Source organism: Schistocerca piceifrons, chromosome 3, assembly GCF_021461385.2.
Source record: "Schistocerca piceifrons isolate TAMUIC-IGC-003096 chromosome 3, iqSchPice1.1, whole genome shotgun sequence".
NCBI lineage: Eukaryota > Metazoa > Arthropoda > Insecta > Orthoptera > Acrididae > Schistocerca > Schistocerca piceifrons.
The window spans coordinates 793773727-793793867 of record NC_060140.1 but is presented as its reverse complement, the minus strand read 5'-3'; the positions used below and the strand labels follow the sequence as shown (position 1 = coordinate 793793867).

The window sequence follows — 20141 nt, the reverse complement described above, 5'->3', positions numbered from 1 at the left end:
GAGACGAGTACCTGTGTGATGGCATCCAGTGTGTCTGAGGGCCCCGCGAGATCTACGTCCTCAGCGGATAAGAGAATCTCCACCTCATCCTCTGACACACAGCTTTTAGGTAGTGGTGGTGTGGGTGCCACCGCAGTGTCCCGGTTCTTGGGGTTCTTTTTATTTTCAGGTTTCTCTCACTGCTTCTTAGGTTTGTCCAGCTGGGAGGGCTTCAATGATTCAGTTTCAGGGACTGAGGAGAATTGTGAAGCCCTACGACCAGTTACCTGTGGTTGCTTCAGTCCCTGGCGGGTGTCAGCTTTGCCATTGTGATCTGATGGTTTGGGTGGGGGTTTCCTCCTGAAGTAGGTTGTGCAGGAGCAACAGGGAGGGAAGTGCCGCCCTGCTCACTCCCCAATAAGGGGAGCAGGTGGAGTCTGGTGGATCTGAGAGCCAATTGTATGCGGCGGAATGGAAGATGGTAGACCCATTGTCATAGTAGCAGCGCAGGTTGACTCATATGCTCAGGATGTAGCCTCTCATAGTTTCTCTTATCCTCAGTGTAAGTCTGTTGGTCCAGGATCTTGCATTTCATTATTTTTCTTTCTTTCTGGAGAATCCTGCAGTCTGGCGAGCAAGGTGGATGGTGTTCTCTGCAGCTGACACAGATGGGAGGTGGGGCACAGGAAGTATTGGGATGTGAAGGACGTCCACAACCCTGACAGGTGACACTAGAAGTAAAGTGGGAAGAAATATGCCCGAACTCCCAGCACTTAAAGCACTGCATCGGGGTTTTACATCACAGTGGTAAACCATCACCTTCACCTACTCAGGTAATGTGTTCACCCTCGAAGGCCAAGATGAAGGCACCGGTTGAAACCTGATTATCCCTCGGACCACGGTGGATGCGCTGAACAAAAGGGACACCTCGCCGCTCTAAATTGATGGGCAGCTCGTCGTCAGATTGCAAAAAAAGGTTCCTGTGAAATGTGATACTCTGGAGCATATTTAAGCTCTTATGGGGCGTGATGGAAACAGAAACATCCCCCAACTTGTCACAGGCGAGTAGCGCCTGTGACTAGGCAGAGGCAGAGGATGGTGTTTTGATCAAGACTGACCCTGACCGCATCTTGGACAAGCCCTCCACCTCCCCAAGCTTGTCCTCTAAATGTTGCACCAAAAAATTGAGGTTTCATTGACAAGAAAGATTCCCCATAACTCTTGTACATACGAGGTACCAGGGTGAATAAGCTTTGCTGTCATCCTTAGCCTGGTGTTCCTCCCATGGTATGATGGGGGGGAGGGGGGAGGATGATTTGTGGTCGTATTTCTTAGTATTTCTTGAAGTTAGACCTTGACTGCTTAGGGACTGCTGGTGTTTCACCACCAGCAAGAGATGAAATACTACACTTCATGGCATGTCAACCGCCATGATGCCACCCACTCCGACCCCACGGGCACCCACTTAGTCGCAGCAAAGGCCACCTGGCAGGATGGCCCATGCCCAAGGGTAACTGACATCTAATCCTTGGCGTATGTGGGGAGTTAATGACACAGGCATCAGCAAAGCAATCTCTGTGTGGTCAGGGGCTACAACCAACAGGGTCTATGGCGGCCCCACCACAATGGACTGGCTACCATGCTGTCTATCAGGCGCAAACGAGCTAAGAAGTCCATTATCATCGACAGTGCAGAAAGCGATACTGAACAGAGGATGGAGGAAAATGCGCACAGGAGGGTGATCTCGCCCAACAGCTGGAGAATGACCGGAGTTGCAGATCCACGTTGACCAAGGATGCGAGAGGTCTCAGCGCATGACGGACACTATGCACCATGTAAGGCGCCCTTCCCCAATTGGATCGCTCTTTGGGAAAATTTTGAAAAATGGAGGTCAAACCCTACAGGGGACCATCACATACAGGTCAAAAGGTGAGAGATTCCTTTTAGTTGCCTCTTACGACAGGCAGAAATACCTTGGACCTATTCTAACCCCCGGACTGGCAGGGGGGAGGGTTGAGAGGAAGGAAGAGGGGTGAAGGAGTAGGACTGGTGAGGTTCAGGAAAAGAGGCAGAGTTTGGAAAAAGTCAACCCAGAACCCGAGATCAGTGGTGACTTACTGGGTGGCATGAGAAGGAAAGACTGATTGTCAGGGACTGCAGTGTACAAGATTCGGAAGCCTGAGAGTTTAATTTGGAGGATAGGGTAATAAACAAGAAAGAGATTACTGCCAAAACATCAAACATGAATTAATAAGAGTGAAAAGCTGAGAGAATTGTAAGTAATGGATGTAGGAGGGTCACAGCAAAAAAGATAGTTCAGAAAATGAAAGATGTAGGAAACTAAAAGGGAGTGATGAAAGGAATAGTTAGTGGAAATAAATTCTGAGACTGACGAAATTAATGTAAATTAGGGCCAGGTGGTTGCCAAGAACCAAGGAAATATTGTGGTGCCAGTTCCCACCTGCAGAGTTCTGAGAAACTGGTGTCTGGGGGAAAAAATTCAAATGGCACATGTGGTGAAACAGGCATCGAGATCACAAGTGTCATATTGTAGAGCATGCTCTGCAACAGGATATTGTGTGCTGCAGGTATACACCCTCTGCCTAGGCCTGTTTATCCTCAATGATAACTTGGTGGTGGTCACGCCGATGTAAAGGCTGAACAGTGTTTACCTAACACATAAGACGTGTCGTTTCACATGTGACTCTCCCTTTGATAGTACATGTTCTACCAATTACAGGTCTGGTATGGGTGGTGGTAAGAAAGTGCACAGGTGAAGTTTTACAGTGGGAACATCACAGGCATAGGATTCATAGGGTAGGAAGATAGGTGCAAAATGAGCATATGGCTTGACAAGGGTATTGTGGAGATTGAGAAGATGGCGAAAAGCTATTTTACATGTGGTGGGCAAAATGTCGGACAGAACATACCTCATTTCAGGTCATGATTTTAGGAAATCATAGCCTTGTTGAAGTAGCTGATTGATACATTCCAGAGCAGGATAGTACTGAGTGACAAGTGGAGTACACTGAAGTTATTTTTTGAAGGGATCAGCAGTATCATGCTTGGATATGATAGCCCAGGAAATCTGCTTTTGAACTGGGCTGGTGGTATAACTACATCCAGTGAAGGGTGAGGTGAGAATGGTGGTGTATTGCTGTTAACGAGTCTGCATCTGGACAAATATGTTTGCCTCGAATGCCAAGGCTGTATCGGAGAGAATGTTTGACATGGAAAGAATGGCAAGTGTTAAAATGTAGATACTGTTGTTTGGTGGTAGATTTATTGTGAAAAGAAGTGTGTCACTGACCTTTGGCGAGGATGAGATCTATGTCAAGGAACAAGGCATGGGATTTAGAAGAGGACCATATGAAATTTACTGGGAGAATGTTAGAGATACCAAAAATTGTAACATGTCAGCCGCATCTGGGCCCCATATGCTAAAGATATTGTCAATGTATTCCAACTGAACCAGGGGCTGAAGGCTTATGCATCATAGCCAAGCCCCCCCTCCAAGTGGCCCATCAAGAGGGGCATAGTAAGGAGCCAGGCTGATTCAAATGGCTGTGCCCCTGCTCTGTCTATGCGCGTCTGTCCATTCCTCAACGGTAAAATAGTAGTTGGTAAGTATAAAGTTGATCAAGGAGAGCAGGAAGAATGTGATAGGTTTGGAATCAGGTGTGCATGACTCAGGAAATGTTCAGTACACCAACAGACCATGTACATAGGAGGTGGCATCAATGGTGGTAGTGGGATGGGCACAGATTTCAGGTGATCTAGGAAGTGGTTGGTGTCTTTAATATAGGAGGGATGTCTTTGTACTATGGATAGCAGCTGTTGAGCAACTAAGGCAGATACACATTTCATGGGTCCTCTGAAGCCAGCAATTATGGGACAGCCAGGATGATTGGGTTTGTGGGACCGATGGGAGTATGTACATGAAGGTCTATGCCAGCTGTCTGACGCCTCTACGTACAGCATCTGCAGTCAAGGGCTAATCCCTGTGATTCAAACTTACCTGCAGACCTGCAGTCCCTCCTTAAAACTTCAAGTCCCTCGCAAGTACTAACACCCCAATCCATAGAACTTCTAAAACCCACCTAAAGCATGAACTCTCACCTTTTACCTTCTTACTAAGATCCACAAACCCAAGCATCCTGACCATCCTCTAGTTGTTGGCTTCAAAGACCCATCAGACATATAACTGCCTTAGTTGATCAACTCCTACAACCTATAGTACAAAGACTTCCCTTCTATATAAATATAAGAGAACCAACCATTCCCTAGATCGTCTGAAATCTATATCTGTCCCACTACCATAACACACACCTTGCTTGTAACCATTGATTCCACCTACCAAGTAAAATGTCTGCCTGCTGCTGAACATTTCCTCAGTCATGCACAGCTGATTCCAAACCTCTGACATCCTTCTTGCTCGTCTTAATCAACTTTAAACTTACCAACAACTACTTTAACTTTGAGGGGCAGACATACAAACAGATCAAGGACACAGCCATGGGAACCACGATGGCTCTTTCCTAAGCCAACCTCTTCATGAGCCGCTTGGAGGGGGTTTCCCTATGATCCATAAGCCTTCAGCCGCTGGTTCAGTTAAAATACATTGACGACATCTTTGCCATATGGACTCATGATGTGGCTGACATGTTAAAATTTTTCGAATCTCTATATATATTCTCGCAGCTAACTTTCACATAGTCCTATTCTGAATTCCAAGCCACTTTCCTTGATATTAATCTCATCCTCACTGACAGTCAGCGACACTTCTTTTCACATTAAACCTACCAACAAATAACAGCATTTACATTTTCACAGTTGCCATCCTTTCCATGTCAAACATTCCCTCCCATATATCCTTGGCATTCGTGGCAAACATATTTGTCCAAATGCATACACTTCACAGTAACAGACCACCATTCTCTCCTCACCCTTCACTGAAGCAGTTAAAAAGCAGAGCAGATTTTCTGGGCTATCACACCCAATCCTGATACTGCTGATCCCTCCAAAAAATAACTTAGAAGTACTCCACTTGTCACTCAGTATTATCCTGGTCTTGAATGTATTAATCAGCTACTCTGACATGGCTATGATTTCCTCAAATCATGACCTGAAATGAGGTATGTTCTGTCAGACATTTTTCCCACTGCACATAGAACAGCTTTTCGCCACCTTCCCAACCTCTGCAATATCCCTGTCAGACACTATGCTCCTTTTGCACCTATCTCCCTATCCTATAACTCCTACCCCTGGGACGTTACCACTGTAGGAATAGCCCTATGTACCCTCCTACTGCCGTATACCAGACCTGTAACTGGGAAAACATATACTATCTAAGGAAGAGTCACCTGTGAAACAACACATCATATACCAGCTGTTATGCAAGCACTGTTCGTCCTTTCACATCGGCATAGTCATCGTCAAGTTATTAATTAGACGGAATGGGCATAGGCAGAAGTTGCCATTTGCAACACACAATATCCTGTTGCAGAACATGCTCTACAACATTACAGTTGTGACCTCAGTGCCTGTTCTGCCACACGTGCCATCTGGATTCTTGTTCCAGTCACCAGTTTCTCAGAACTCCGCAGGTGAGAACTGGTGCCACAATGTGTCCTTCGTTCTCACCACCCACCTGACCTTAATATACGTTAATTTCTTCAGTCTCAGCATTTCTTTGCAGTAACTATTCACTTTCTTTTATTTTTCAACATCTTTCATTTTCTGGCCTGCCTATTTTTCGTCACTACCCTTCTGCCTCTATCACATACAATTCACTTAGCTTTTCACACTTATTAATTCTTGCAGTTCTGAGACTGGCAAGGTTGTTCACACTCAACTTCGTGACATCCATGTTCAGACTCAAATGAAAATATACTGCACAAGGACTATGGTTAGCATGCAAATCTCCAGAGGTTACCCCTTCCGAACATGAAGTCCCGTGCGCAATTATTCTGATTCACAAATATGTCTGCAGGAAACAATGAATTGCCTGATGACTTTAGAAACAGAAGCTTAACTGTATAGAAAATGTTGCTTAAAATCAATGCAGACTGAAACAATAGACAAAATTAAGTCTGTGCTCCTGATAAAGTAGTTTGTATTTGGACTGCAATAACGATCTGTTCATACAGCACAGAGATGCTCAACTTTTTTTAGGCTTGAGATCATATAGCCCATTTAGAGATCTGTTGGCTTAAAAATTCATGAAGCTTTAAGCACAAATCAACATTGTAGCCAAAATTAACAATTTTAATTACACAAACTACATAAAAGGTAATTTTCTCTCCATCAGAAGCTGTAGACTGGCTATTGGATATATAAGACATTACACACGTGAAAAAAATTAAAATATGCATAATCATATATGCTGAAAAAATTTTCGCGAGATACCTGGATTTGCATATCATTGGTAGGTTTATTATAATCTGGTGAATGACTTGTCACAGCCAACCTTACATAGTCTGAAATACGAGAATCAGCAAGTTTATTTCTACACTTACATTTCACTATGTTCATCATTAAAAATGCAGCCTCATACAGATAAATTAATCCAAAAATAATAAAATGCCACTTTTATAATGGTAGTGAGTGTAAAAACCTACTCTAATTTCCAAAAGTTATTTTCATTGTCTTCTGACTTCAAGGAAATGTGACTTTGAAATTCAATTATTTCTTCCATTGTTCATATTGTTGTTTCGCAGTAACTCAAAAACTGAGATCTGTGCTCTGGATGCAGAGCGCGGTGCACCCCTCCTCCCCACCTCTCTGGTCCGGCACTGCACACTGCACCTCATTCCACAGCAAACCCCGAGTGAATTTCTGCTTACCACAATCCCCAACACCCACTCACAGTGCAGTGAAATGCAGGTCAGGACAAAAGAGATGGAGAGGGTGTTGTCAGATTTACCGCCTACGAATACCATGCAAAACTCTCAGTCAACAAACTGGTATTTTACAGAAATGGATTTCTGGCAAAAGTTCTGAAAGACTGACTCTTAAAGCCATGGTGATTGAACGGCTGATGACGATCCATGGGTTGAGTATCCGTGGTATAGAGAAATTATGACCATGCCAGCTTGCATGAAGGCTGGATAGAATCTGGGCGGCAGATTAACAACTGTAAGCCAGAATCCCCACCTGCTATGTGGTATTTTTTGGTTGTTTCTCATACTTTTTAGGCCAATGTTGGGCTGGTCTCCAAAGGAGTAATCCACTAAATTACAGGCCCATATCATTAATGTCGATACGCAGCAGAATTTTGTACATATATTGTGCTCGAACATTATGAATTACCTTGAAGAAAACAGTTTATTGACACACAGTCAACTTGGAATTGAGAAATCATCATTCTCGTGACACACAACTAGCTCTTTATTCACATGAAGTGTTGAGTGCTACTGACAAGGGATTTCAAGATTCCGTATTTCTGTATTTCCGGAAGGCTTTTAACACTATACCACACAAGTGGCTTGTAGTGAAATTGCGTGCTTATGGAATAGTGTCTCAGTTATGTGACTGGATTTGTGATGTCCTGTCAGAAAGGTCACAGTTCATAGTAACTGATGAGAAGTAGTCGAGTAAAACAGAAGTGATTTCTGATGTTCCCCAAGGTAGTGTTATAGGACCTTTGCTGTTCCTTATCTATATAAACGATTTGGGAGACAATCTGAGCAGCCTTCATACGTTGTTTGCAGATGATACTGCTGTTTATTGACTAAGTCATCAGAAGATCAAAACAAATTACAAAATGATTTAGAAAAGATATCTTAATAGTGTGGAAATCGGCAGTTGACCCTAAATAACAAAAAGTGTGAGGTCATCCAAATGAGTGCTAAAAGATATTTGTTAAACTTCACGATAAATCAGTCAAATCTTAAGGCCGTAAATTCAACTAAATACCTAGGAATTACGATTACAAACAACTTAAATTGGAAGGAACACACAGACAATGTTGTGGGGCAGACTAACCAAAAACTGCGTTTTATTGGCAGGACACTTAGAAAATGTAACAGATCTACTAAGGAGACTGCCTACACTATGCTTGCCCATCCTCTTTTAGAATACTACTGTATAGTGTAGGATGCTTACCAGATAGGACTCATGGGGTACATCAAAAAAGTTCAAAGAAGGGCAGCACATTTTGTATTATCGCGAAATAGGGGAGAAAGTGTCACTGAAATGATACAGGATTTGAACTGGACATCATTAAAACAAAGGTATTTTTCGTTGCGATGCAATCTTCTTATGAAATTCCAATCACCAACTTTCGCCTCTGAATTTGAAAATATTTTGCTGTCACCGACCTACATAGGGAGAAATGATCACCATGATAAAATATGGGAAATCAGAGCTAGTAAGGAAAGATACCAGTTTTCATTCTTTCCACGCGCTATACAAGATAGGAATAATACACATTTCTGAAGGTGGTTCGATGAACCCTCTACCAGACACTTAAATGGGATTTGCAGAGTATTCATGTAGATGTGGATGTAGAAATTCAGCCTCAGGGAATATAATACACAAACGGTTAAATCATGATCGTATACAAAGCAAAGTATACACAACTTGTAGAAAGATGGAGCATATGATTTCCCTCCTTTGGGCTACCTCGACGAGTGTGGCATCTGGAAGGATATCAAGCCACAATGTTAAAAAATAAATAAAATTTGCCATATCCCCAAAAAGCAGACCCCCATACTGATGTGATAAAAGCTAGGGAAAAGACAAAATATTTAGACGATACTAATGTTATTCACTACTTTTTTTATATAATCTGGGACATCATATGTGGCGGCATATTTCAGTTGCTTGTTACAGAAACTGCCACTGTGATGTCGAATATTGCTTTCTGCTTAAAAGTATCAGCCACTTAATAAATGTTTCTGTCTGTGGGCGCTTGAAGAGAATGTAATGACGTTTCATTGTAGCTAATCAGGTATCTTGTCCATCAAACAATCACATAACATATGTTTAATTAATTAATGTTTTGTACCTGACCATTAGGAATGAGGAGTAAATTATGTGTACTTTTTTTAACAATATTATGTAAAGGAAAGTTGCTACTTAACATATAGCTGAGATGCCAAGTCGCAGATAGGAAAAACAAAAAGATCATCACAAATAAATCTTTTGGCCAGTAGGCCTTCGTCAAAAATAGGCAACACACACACTCACTCACACACACACACACACACACACACACACACACACACACACACACACACACACACACAAACTCTCACACGACTGTAGTCTCAGGCAACTGAAACCACACTGCGAGCAGCAGCAGCAGTCATTATTTGATTTTCTTTTTTAGTCATTAAGTCTTCTGACTTGGTTTCATGCAGCCCACCACAAATCCCTCTCCTGTACTAAGATTTTCACCACAGAGCAGCAGTTGCAACCTATGTCCTCAATTATTTGCTGGATGTATTCCAATCCCTGTCTTCCTCTGCAGTTTTTACCCTCTACTGCTCCCTCTAGTACCACGGAAGTTACTCTCTTGTCTTAACAGATGTCCTATCATCCTGTCTCTTCTTCTTATCAGTGTTTTCCGTGTATTTCTATATATTTCTCGCCGATTCTACAGAGAATCTCTTACATTTTTACCTTGTCAGGCCACCTAATTTCCAACATCTTTCTGTAGCATCACATCAAAAATGCTTCAATTCTCTTCTGTTGTGGTTTTCCCACAATCCATGTTTCACTACCATACAGTGCTGTGTTCCAAACATATAGTCTCAGAAATTTCATCCAAAAATTAATGCCTAAGCTTGATACTAATACACTTCTCTTGGCCAGCAATGCCAGCCTTGTCTGTGCTAGTTTGCTTTTCATGTCTTCATTGCTCCTTTCATGATGGGTTATTCTGCTGCTTAGGTAGCAGAATTCCTGAACTTCATCTACTTCATGAGCCCTAATTCTGATGTTAAGTTTCGCACTGTTCTAATTTCTGCTACTTCTCATTACTTTCGTCTTTCTTTTATTTGTTCTAAAACCATATTATGTACTCATTAGAATGTGCATTCCATTCTACACATCCTGTAATTCTTCTTCACTTCCACTAAGGATAGAATGTCATCAGTAAATTTTGTCATTGATATCCTTTCACATTGAATTTTAATCCTACTCTTGAACCTTTCTTTTATTTCTGTCTTTGCTTCTTCGATGCACAGAACGATCATTGTGGGTGAAAAATTACATCTTTGTCTTACACCCTTTTTCATCTGAGCACTTCATTCTTGGTCTCCTATTCTTGTTGTTCCTCTTTGGTTCTTGCACATATTGTATATTACCCGGTCTCTCCCTGTAGTGTACCCCTATTTTTCTCAGAATTTTGAACACCTTGCACTATTCTACACTGTCGAAAGATTTTTCCAGGTGGACAAATCCCCCTTTCCTAAAGCTAAACCCATCATCATCTAACACATACTCAATTTTCTATTCCATTCTTCTGTATATTACTGTTGTCAGCAACCTGGATGCACAAGCTGTTAAGCTGATTATGCAATATTTCTAACACTTGTCAGCTCTTGCTATCTTCTGAATTGCAATGATGTTTCTCCAAACTCCGACAGTATATCGCCAGTCTCATACATTCTACACACCAACAGGAACAGTTGTTTTGTCATCACTTACCCCTCGATGATTTTAGAAATTCTGTTGGAATGTTGTCTGCTGCTTCTGCCTTAACTGATCTTAAGTCATCCGAAGCTCTTTTAAATTTTGAATCTAATACTGTTTCCCCATCTCTTCCCTGGCAACCCCAGTATCGTCTTCTGCTATGTCATCAGACAAGTCCTCCCTCACACAGAGGCCTTCAAAGTACTCTTTCCACCTATCCACTCTCTCCTCTGCATTTACAGTGAAATTTCCATTGTGCTCTCAATGTTTCTGCCCTTGCTTTTAATTTCATCAAGAACTGTTTTGGCTTTCCTACATGCTGAATCAGTCCTTCGAACATTTATTTCTTTTTCAATTTCTTCATTTTTCATGCAGTCATTTAGCCTTAGCTTCCCTGTACTTCCTATTTATTTCATTCCTAAGTGACCTGTATTTCTGTATTCCTGAATTTCTCTAAACATTTTTGTACACCTCCTTTGATCGATGGACATCCAGCTATAACTTTCCAAATGTTATGAAGAGCCAATAAGATAAATGAAGAGGCCTTCAATGGCAAGCGGTCTTACTACAGCAAATCCCTACACTACCCAATATCAAGGACACAAAAACATCTGCTGCGGTCAGAAGTCGCCCTTGTCATGCAGTACATGAAAGAGTGTGCGTAAAATTTCTTGTGAACCAACTGCATAGCAGCCTTAAATGTACAGTCAAACAATTGAAACAACTGGTTGGATGGCAGTCATGTGTGCTTTGAGGTCTGCTTGCTTTTGTGACTGAATGAATGAGAGAGAGAGAGAGAGAGAGAGAGAGAGAGAGAGAGAGAGAGAGAGAGAGAGAGAGAGAGTGTGTGTGTGTGTGTGTGTGTGTGTGTGTGTGTGTGTGTGTGTGTAATAAGCAAGAAGCTCAGTTTTGCACTTGGAGGTCATCTGATTGCGTTGACTTGAAAAGAAAGATTCTACTTAATTTTGGGTGCTTCCAAATACCTTAGGCTACTTCATTGTAGATGGTACACAAGCGATCTGCCACATATGAGCCAAATCGACTGACAGCTTCAGAGGCCTTCCCCTCATTAGCCACTACGTAATTTTAGGTGATTGTTGCAGCATAGTGAATGTGCATGTGATCAGGAGGTACATCATATCAGATCACAGAGTCATTGGCTAGCTGGAGGTCATTAATGTTTCCATTAGCATCACACCTTTGTTCCTTGTTTTCATTTAATTTTACCCTGATCTGTTCTCAGAGTAAACTGGATAAAAATTATGCAGAAACTTGTCTCATACAGCATCTTAACCATCACTGCTATTTTGGCTTGTTATATATATGGGTATAAGCAATAAAGCATCAGTCAAGACATGATAACGCATCCTTGGTACAAAGTGATGTACAATATTGTTTGGAGAGTAAATACTAAGAATTATTAAATCAAGAAGACCAATCCATTAAGAAGAAACCTGACAGAGGGATTGCCTTCATTGGAATCTCTAAATGTTTTTAAGGCACAGATTACTCTAGATGTGTGAGCTGATGGCAGTCACATGGTGCCAAATCTGGTGAACAGGGTCGATGGTGGTGTTATAATTTGTATTTCCAATTCATCAATGTCCCCATTAATTTGTATTTCCAATTCCTCAATGTTCTCATAATGAAAACATCTTTGTGGACATGTGCAGTGTTCTGGTGGAAAGTGGTATTTATCTTTCACAATCAAGGCCTGTTCTCAAGTATTATTTTCATAAAATTGGTCTGAAATACAGACACGGTATTCACTAGTTACTGGTTTATGAGAAGTATTGATAAAGTTTTTAATTATCACCTGACAAAATAAAGTTAGGTAATAATTTTTAGTTTATTTCCAGGTACATGTCTGCAGTTCCGATACACAGCTGAAATCTCTCTGCCACAATACCTTAGGCTTCACAGTTTGTAGCACAAGAAAAAGCATCACAAACAGTAAAACCAATATGTTAGCATGTTGGTGATTTATTGTTGATAAAAATGCATAAACAATCATCCAAGGAAGCGTGATGGACGTGAAATCCCATTATAAACATGAAGGTCCACACCATATCATTGCCCAGGATGCCTCAAATACAATCATTCGAGAAAACATTTTTCATAACAGAAGATGACGGATGCAAATGGAGAGAGAAAAACTATCAAACATTTGAATCTTTTCAATAATGACAAACATGATAAAATAGTAGAGGAGGGGAAAAACTTGGACTGCAACATGGGAGGCAGCGACTGGGTTCTTTGACCATGAAAGAATTCTTACATTAAGACATAAGGAAAAAACAGAGGTTATGTTATGTTTGTATTGACGTCAAAGGGGAGCACGTAGGAACAAAAATATGATATCCAGTTGGACTGCACCACTGCAAAACTTCAGTACATTACTGTACTGAACTGTGATTCTTGTGTATATAAATGTCTTTACTGACAGTACGACACCAGTACATGCAAAATTTATTATTTTAGTAGTAGATCACAAAATATTCTGAACTTACTCATAGTGAACAACCAATACTTAGACCTAGCTACACACACATGATTAACTGTTGTCAAACGTACAGTGCAACTGATTATTTCATTAAAGGGTTTTCAAATATACACGAGTGTATTTTTGAGTTTGTGATATATTATTCAGAACTTGTCTTGGTACTTACTTAGTTAATATTTTCAGGTACATTATATTGCAGCTTGGACACTGTGTGGTTGCAACCTACGTACTATCGAAAGGTGAGTGACTCATACAAACTCCGTTGTGCTCTGGATGGATATTAGTGCACATACAAATACACCACACACATTTTTATTTTGTAAAGGCATACAAATGTGGTCACATATTATAATAGAAAATCCAGTACCAAAGACCATGAATTACAAAAGACGTTTTCACACTTTCTCGATGTTTTCACCTATGGCTGCAGTTTCTTGACAGACCAGGAATCTTTCATATTGCCTTCAAAATGGTTCAAACGGCTCTAAGCACTATGGGACTTGACGTCTGAGGTCATCAGTCCACTAGACTTAGAATTACTTAAACCTAACCTAAGGACATCACACACATCCATGCCCGAAGCAGGATTCGAACCTGTGACTATAGCAGCAGTGCGGTTCCGGACTGAAGCGCCTAGAACCGCTCGGCCACAGCGGCCAGCATATTGCCTGAATTCTTCAACTTCAGGTATTATCTCATAACTATTGTCAAGAACTGCATGTAAAGTAAGGATGATATAATTTACTGATAATTAGATTAAATAAAATTTGCAGTAAGGAAAGGTAGTGAGAGAGAGCTTTTGCACTGTGAAGTGTAATGGTTGGATTGTGGACGCCTTTTGATTATCGTTACTACTTCCTCACAGTCTGCTCGAATGAGTAGCTCAGCTGTAGTGCACTTTTCAGAAGTTCACAAGATGCAGTACACTTACCCAAACTAACACCTATGTAGAAATAGCATAATCGATATTCTTGCCAGTCAACTACCTAACTGCAGGCACTAGCTGACGAGCCTTAGCTTCTAGAACTTCCTGCAGTCCCCTGCTTTTTTGTCTAGCAGGCAGGGCATTGATGTGTCACATCAGCAATGAGAGTTAGTAGTGAGCACACAGGAGCTGCAGTGGGGCATACTCGTTGGAGTGCAGATGTAATGAAAGAGCAGCAAATCAGAAATACGCAAAGTTGGATTTAGCACATTGAAGAGAATATTTAGTCAGAATAGGATTGGTGAATCACCTATGACTTCAACTTTAAAATTTGTCCATATCATGAAAGTGAATGAGTGCGATATAGTCAGGCCTGTTTCCAAGGTTGTTTCAAGTTTTCCCCCTGACAAATTTTGAGATCTGAAGGGTAGTAAACAGGTAAGTTGACAAAAAAAATGTAATGACTTCTGTATTTCTGAATAAGTTATTAACTCTAATTTTGAATGAGCAACAAATATTGTCTCCTTAATAGGGTTTATGATCTGAGAGGTAAGTTGTGTCAATAAAAGCTATTTTCAGCTAAAGGATTTCTGTATTTATTAATGTTGTGGACTGGCAAGACAGCCAATCCACAGTGACGGGTAGCCGAAAGGCACGCGTTTAAGCTCACACAGGCTGGCGTGAGGTCTGGAACAGTTAAAGGAGTTATACTAGCAAGAAAAGTACATAGCTGCTGGAATACTTAACTTTAATCCATAATTGGTGAACATCGGTCTGATGGTACATGCATCACAAGATAAATAGCAAATGATAATGGCGCCTTGCTAGGTCGTAGCAACTATCGTCTCGGCAAATGAGAGCGTAATTTGTCAGTGAACCATCGCTAGCAAAGTCGGCTGTACAACTGGGGCGAGTGCTAGGAAGTCTCTCTAGACCTGCCACGTGGCGGTGCTCGGTCTGCAATCACTGACAGTGGCGACACGCGGGTCCGACTTATACTAAAGGACCACGGCCGATTTAAAGGCTACCACCTAGCAAGTGTGGTGTCTGGCGGTGACACCACAATTAACAAGTTAACTTTAATTTTGAATTAACAGCAAGTGCTTGCTGCTTCTCCCATACAGGATTCATGACAAGATAATGTGTCAGATTGGACAAGAAACATAAGCACTGTGTAAACTCCACATTGTTTTGCCAAAAGCAGCAGCTTTTAACGTGGTGACAAGAGAAATGTAGGTGCTACCTGAAATTTGCCACTGTTAAATGAGTGGTTTTCAGCTGACAGCAAGTTTTCATTGCTGAAAGTAAAATGACGGGGCTGGACCAATGACAACATTGAAAAACTAGTACAATTGTAATATGAGATACCTTATTTGTGGAAACTGACACATAAACATTACACAAACAAAAATCTAAAAAATTGAGAATACAAAGAAATGGCTGAAACATTTCTAGGTGGTATTCCAACTGTGGACCACAGCATTATAAAAACTAAGCTACAAAATTTGAAATGAAGATTCTGAAAAAATTCTGCATGTGTGCGACCATATTGTCTGTAGCTGCTTTATAATAACTGAATGTATTGTAAATCTGTCTTTGCAATCACGGTACAAGAAACACCCACGCCAAAATATAAAATGCGCAAGCAGATGGTGTTTCCTGATGTGAGCAAAATATCAGACATAACATATTGTAACTAATGTAAACATCTTTTGTAACAAATTGTTTACAGATGTAGAAATCAAGCCAGATCGTAAATATGTTTCATTACAGACCACTGATGATATTTCATTTCAATAAAACAAAAAGCATTTGGTGAAAAATATATGCATTTTCTCATAGTTGCAAAGATGGATTTAAATTGCCTTCAATAACTTCAGAAATAAGATCAGAAAAAAGTAGGTCTATTGAAAGAAGTGTGAAAGGGAATGATGAGTTGTACAAACCAAAACAAAATAGCGAGCACCAATGAAATGCTGCTTGTGTTATGTTCATTATTGTAGGATATTACCCACTGTGTTTTGTCCATTTTACAGATATTGTGCAATTTTTGTTTCAAGAAATATATGAATACACAGCTTACAAACTGCCAGCTGTTGCCACAATTTTCTTCCTATCATCATCTATACTCTCTCTCAAATACATGAACTACTTTGAAAGTGTGAAAATGTACTACAATAAAGAAAATGCCTATAAAACAACACACCTGTGGTGATACACAGTTGCAAGTCCTAAAAATTCATCGTCCATGGACTATGGCCAGTTGCACATGCACTGCAGTGCTGGGTTCACGGACTATTCATGAAAAATCTGTCAATTTATGCCACACACAAACTGTTCAATCATGTGGGCAGATCAGTGAGACTACATCCGACATGCACAGCCTGTACATTAGTGGTAAATCACAGGTCTCAGATCGGTGGCTCCAAATCATTAGAGATAACTGCCGTCCAGGTCTGTTGCAGAAATCCACTCCCGTGTAGCCAGCTATTCATGCCCATAGTCAAGAGTCACCGACAATGCAGTGATGAACTGACACCACGGTCATCAGTCCATGCAGTGGATAAATTGTGTAAATGCTGTGAAGTGCTACAAAGGATGGAGTAGGGAGGGGGAGCAGACACCTGGGAGCTATCTGGCTGCACCCAGCTAGTGACAACGTGTGGTGTCTCCACAAACAAACAATTTCAGCAGTTGAGCCAAAAATGAGGGTTTCCAGGCCCCCCGACACGTGTGAAATTCCCTTATTTTGAAAACTTGTGCCAACCCTGGTTTTACAGTGTCCGAAGATAAATAAATTAATATCAGAGATGTCATCTAAAAATTAAGGGCAAAGAGGTTACACCTAGCACCTTTGTGAAGAGCCCACTGCATGTCTTGACACCATAGTATGTGCCCCAATTACAATATCATACTGCAGAGACCCCATACTTCGGCCAAAAAAAAAACATTATTTATACACGCACTCCAATGCATTGTAATTTAATGTTGAGCACGACAACTAATATGTTTATGTCAAAAGAGGGCCAGCCAGAAAACTTCGCATAATAAAACTTGATCTTGTACCTCATCAGTGCAAAAAGTTTCAAGACTAGATAACTAGAAAAAGAGAGAAAAGTTAAGATGGAGGTTTTAAAGCTTCAGGTGTGCTCACAGTATCCTCATCCCACCTTCCCTGTTGAATACAAAACGCAGAACATTCACACAATCATGTGAAACAGATGGTAAAGTTCTTTTTCGGGATGATGTTTGACTCACACTTCAAACTGGTTTGAATGTCGGTTATGTCATCGAAGTGTTGACACCTCATGTGAATTTATGCATTCTGTTATTTTGTGTTAGGTTTGTATCCATAACATCAAGTTTCGTCACCAGTGGCAATTTTTTCCAGGAAAGAACTGTCCACATTTTGCATTTCAGTCAAGTTGTGGATAGCATTCTCATGTTGCCATCTTCGTTCGGGAGCCAAGATGTGCAGCAGGAACTTTTCACACAATTTTCTCTTCTTAAAAATGTTATGGAGAATATCTTGAACACTTGATTTAGAGATGTCGCTCAACTGCAACTTGTGGCAAAAATGTTGTCACATTATAGTTGCACAGCAACTACTCAACGCTGCCTGCTCATTACTGACTGGTTGAATGCCCATCTCTCATTTAGGTGCTCAATGCCTATGTTAGCAATTTGTTGTGAGTTAAAACTGCCACTGTAGTTACTGCACTGACGTCGCTTATGTGGCAGGAATAAAATCATTCTTGGTGCTTTTTGGATGGATGGTGCACAGTGAATGGATGAAAGCATGAACAAGCATTGTCAGACACATGATCCTCCATGTCATCCAAAATGTTTCTTTGGCAGCTAATACGTAGAGAGATGTGATACACTCGGCAGCAGTTGGTGCTATTAGTAATTCTTTCCTATTCAGGGTAAAAATATTCCCTATCATCATAAAGCTAAGTTTCCTGTTAATTACTAGAAGGTAAGGCAATCACTCTACTTCCATAGAATGTAGGCCACATGTGAGTTTAGCCTGGAATGCACTGCAACAGAGCCAGCCAACAATTGAATGTGAATGTTCTTCACTAATACTGTGAATCTCATCAATAAACTCATTGTATGTATGTTATGTTGCTATCAATAAGTATTGTGGATTTATTTAGAGCATACACCACATTAGGTGGTGAGCAATCTTATTTGTTCTGTCCATTATTAAACTATTTAATTAGTACAAAAAAATGTCCCCTTCCCAATATTTTCCAGTCCATTTGCAAAACAGTTTATCATCCTACACTAACGTTTCTGGAAATATCAAGGAGGATACAGGCAGATTACAATCAACAGTTTAATTATATGACAACATACAAATGATTAAAGCTGTAACACTGAAAAATCTCTAACATTGACAGTTTAGGATGGCATGAATCTGCTACATGCTGCAACCAGATGATCAAAATGTGCAGACATGGAATCAAAGAGTCTGGACATGTTTTTGCAGAATCTCCCCACACACGATTTGGATATGAAGTTGCACAGCACCCACACTAATTGCTAGCACAAAGTTATAACCAAATTACAAGCGTCTGTTTGATGTTGAGTTGGTCGAATGAATACACATGCCCTGGAAGCAGTTGTACTTCTTATTTTTTGAAAAATGTTCCTACATGTGCTTGGACAATGTGTGTCTGAACTATGGCATGCAAGGTTGCCTGAAGGACGTATACCTCGAGCTCTATCTTAAACTTCCCTGATGTACCAGTATTGTTTAGATTTCCTTCCATCCATAGGAGACATCATGTTTTATCCAAATGTACACCTTACCACCACATCAGCCCACTGTCTTGGTCAACAATGCAAGATGCAAGACTGCAGTCACTGTGGTGGCATCTAATGTGTGTGTTACTGTCACTGTAGGATGGGATGAAGTGAGATTTTAACAAAAAATTTTACATTTTGCCACCCAGCATTCCAATGCAGACAATCACATCACCATGACTGACTGAGGCAGTTATGGTTTCTGGAAAGAATTTAAGCCAATGCAACAGTGTGCATGCCAGCAGTCCAGCTCATGATCAACATAGGCGTGTTAACATCAACTGTAGTGCTATAGTGTCTAGGTCAAAGCTGGGCAATTTATTACACACATACAGATAAGATGATTAGTATCCCATACTGCGGTCACACTATGTAGAGCAGCATTGTGTAGGGTCCCCGCGAGCAACCCCCCCCCCCCCCCCCCCCAAAACACACACACACACACACACACACACACACATTGTGGTGGCAATATGTCCTGTAAGAGCCAAAGATGAAGGTATAACTAGCAAATAAGGAAGACAGCTATTTGGTTCAAACTGAGCTAGTATTTCTGAATGTGCATTTGTATAAACAGTAGTGGAAAAGTGAAATCTTGAGTAAATCTCAAATTGTTTTGAGTGGTGAAGTTTACTGTACAAATACGTACCTCACTGTATTGCTGCATGTGATTTTCTATGCAAGCTTGTATTTCTACAGCACGTGCTGGGTTCAGATGCACAAAGAACTTGGAAAGTGAACATACATATGTAACATGAGCTGCCAAACACTGGCCCTGGCACAGTGACAAATCCAGCTCTTCCTCAACATTAACTGAAATGTTACTGGCAGGTGGTGCTAAAACAAGAGAGATGACACAAATCAATGCAATAAAAAACTGAACACAACAAATTACAATCTAGTAAAAACACAAACATTTTATGAAATATGTAATTAATTTTTTTTTTGTAATTTTAAGATACAATGTAATTTTAGGATACAATGAATATGTCAGATAGTGAATGCATCCTGTTATTTTTTACACCAATTACAAGGGCACAAAAGAAATTTTAACATTATGAAAAACTAATGGAACAGATGATAGAACAGCCAAAAACAAACATTAGCTTAAAGTACGATTTTGATTTACACCTGTAATTTTCTGCTGTATTCAAAAGCTTTCCCAATATTTATCTGTGTTAAATTATTGTGGTGTAGCTATACTCTCAAACCTTACAGTGATGAAAGTTTATGTATAATACATTACGTCCAAAGACTTCTGGAATATATTTCAGTTTCACC

At 40.6% G+C, this 20141-nt stretch overlaps 1 protein-coding gene across 1 annotated transcript in view; it reads right to left on the bottom strand.

Moving 5' to 3' along the window:
* The window catches only part of LOC124787630, a 212719-nt gene that overhangs the window by 55459 nt on the left and 137119 nt on the right, over nt 1-20141 (bottom strand). The window contains exon 8 of the mRNA XM_047254390.1: nt 19510-19697. Coding sequence (XP_047110346.1) covers nt 19510-19697 — 188 coding nt within the window. The remainder of the gene's footprint in view (nt 1-19509; nt 19698-20141) is intronic.